This window comes from Xylocopa sonorina, chromosome 10, assembly GCF_050948175.1.
Source record: "Xylocopa sonorina isolate GNS202 chromosome 10, iyXylSono1_principal, whole genome shotgun sequence".
Lineage (NCBI taxonomy): Eukaryota > Metazoa > Arthropoda > Insecta > Hymenoptera > Apidae > Xylocopa > Xylocopa sonorina.
Genome location: NC_135202.1, coordinates 1,611,776 through 1,613,820, shown reverse-complemented (window position 1 = coordinate 1,613,820; position 2,045 = coordinate 1,611,776). Strand labels below are relative to the sequence as shown.

Here is a 2,045-nt window from a genome sequence, read left to right as displayed (position 1 = left end):
TGCACCGGAATTTTGCGATACGCACGTACTAAATCTATGGTCAAAAAGATCGTCTTCCCGAACAGCATCCGCCAAAAGTCCTCTATATGTGGTATCGGGTGTCGATCGGGTATCGTTCTTGCGTTTTGCGCTCTGTAGTCGCCGAAGGATCTCCAGCCATTGTCCTTATTCTGGACCATATGTAAGGTTGAGGCCCATTGGCTTTTCGATGGTCTAATGAGGCCACGGCTCATTAATGATGACACTCCATGGAAATGCTCGTCGGAGTCCCATGTTCAGGTTGATCGTCCTGTCGCCGTAGATGTTTATTATAATGTTAGCCGCACATAGCTGGTACTTTGTCATCTGAATTCGGCCTTTGATACGTGTGCGAGGATACACGCAAAGGTCCAAACCGGTATCGATCAAAACTTCTTCCTTCGTTGCTCGATCGGTGACAAACAGGTGGCTAGTCGCTGGACCCTTACTGGTTGCCACGTTCGTTGGCATCCCTCCTCGTTTCCCGAATGGAACCTGCATAGCGAACGGCACCGCGTAGATGAGGTTCCAAATTTCCAGTGGTATCAACAATGCTTGTGCTTGGCTGGTGAACTATTGCGAGTAGCAATCCTCGAACTCGTGCGGCGGCTGCAGAATCTCTTGTCTGGACGCAAATTTGAGAGCGAAATTTTCGATGCTCCGATATTTCGAGCTCCAATCTTTCCAATCGTTTTAATAAGAGCTCGGTGGTACTGCTCGGCGTTATGCTAGCAACTTGCTGTGCGATCCCATCGTGGATTTGGTCCGCTATTTTGGCTAATTTGTTTAGCGGGAAGTCTGTTTGGGCCGTGACAAAAGCCCTGGCCATAGCCGGCCGTCGACCGGACCAGAACGGCCTTAGGAATTCATCGGACACCGTAGTTCCTGCCAGGTCCCTCATATGACATAAGAACTGCGACGGCGTTCTATCTCCTATTTCCTCCTATTCTAGTAGACGGCGTACCCTTTGTGCTTGCAAGAAGGACGGTCTAGGCACTAGTTCTGCCTTCAGCGTTTCATACTTCTGAGTCCCCAGCGGGTTGATAAAAATATCTTGAACTTGGATGGCGTCCTTTGGTTCTAACTGAGACATTATTTAATGGAACTTTGTACTGCCGGCTGTGACGCTGTTCGTTATCGATACGATGATAACGAATGTATGGACTTAGCCAGAGAGAAAATACATCAGTAAACGTCATGGATGGCCATTTCATCTTTCACAATGAATTTAAGTTAATATCTCTGTCTTTAAATTTCGAAGTAAATGAAACTAACTTTTGCACTGCTAGCCGCTACAGACATTCCATCTTACTTACAATTGAAAGGCTGATATAAGATGCGTCATCGCTTTGCATGGAGCATTAGAATTCTATTGTTGTGACACGCAAACACTGTAATGCGCCTATACGTTGCATGGAACTGTATAATTCACATTCTTTAAAAACGTAGAAGCGGATAAGCATAATGATATGCATAGAAGATTACAGCTTACTTAGCGTGATACGTTGAAATGTTATGCGCCATCACCTTGCATGGAGCATTAGAACTCTAATGCACTGAGGCCCAGACACAATGCAGCGCCATGCCGCTGCGTGGAACTGTAGATTTCACTTTTTTTGAAGTATGGAAGCAGATAGGCATATTTCTGTGCATAGAACATTACAACATACTTGCTTGGAAACGTGAAACTGAGATGCTCCACCTTGTTGCAAGCAAACTTCGAAGCTACTCACATTGACACGTAGACACTCTGATGCGACATCCCTTTTCGTGGAACTTTAGGAATTACTTTGAAACGTAGGACTGTGAAGCTGCATCGCGTTACATGGATATTTTGAAAGTGCTTACTATGAAACGTAGAAATGAGAAGCGCTACGATGTTCCATATAACTTTGCATCTTACGTACTCTGAATCGTATATAGTGATAAGGACCATCACTTTACATAGATATATAGAACACACATTGCTTCATACGTTGAACTGAGAATTTGTGAACTTCCTTTGATACGTTGATAGTGAGGAGCTC

General features: G+C 44.8%; 1 protein-coding gene across 1 annotated transcript; it reads right to left on the bottom strand.

Moving 5' to 3' along the window:
- Positions 1-213: 213 nt before the first annotated feature.
- LOC143428668 (uncharacterized) lies at positions 214-1,320 on the bottom strand. The gene is made up of 4 exons (XM_076903723.1): positions 1,294-1,320; positions 1,041-1,232; positions 617-961; positions 214-513 (listed from the first exon to the last, which is right to left on the bottom strand). The coding sequence occupies exons 1-4, from the start codon at positions 1,318-1,320 to the stop codon at positions 214-216; spliced, it is 864 nt and encodes a 287-aa protein (XP_076759838.1).
- Positions 1,321-2,045: the final 725 nt, after the last annotated feature.

Excerpts from the sequence above, each read along its gene's own strand:
- LOC143428668 (XM_076903723.1), bottom strand. The coding sequence starts at position 1,320 with ATGTCTGTAGCGGCTAGCAGTGCAAAA. Across the intron at positions 962-1,040 it reads AACCCGCTGGGGACTCAGAA|GAGGAAATAGGAGATAGAAC; the intron begins GTATGAAACGCT and ends CTACTAGAATAG. Across the intron at positions 514-616 it reads ATTCTGCAGCCGCCGCACGA|GTTCCATTCGGGAAACGAGG; the intron begins GTTCGAGGATTG and ends TTCGCTATGCAG.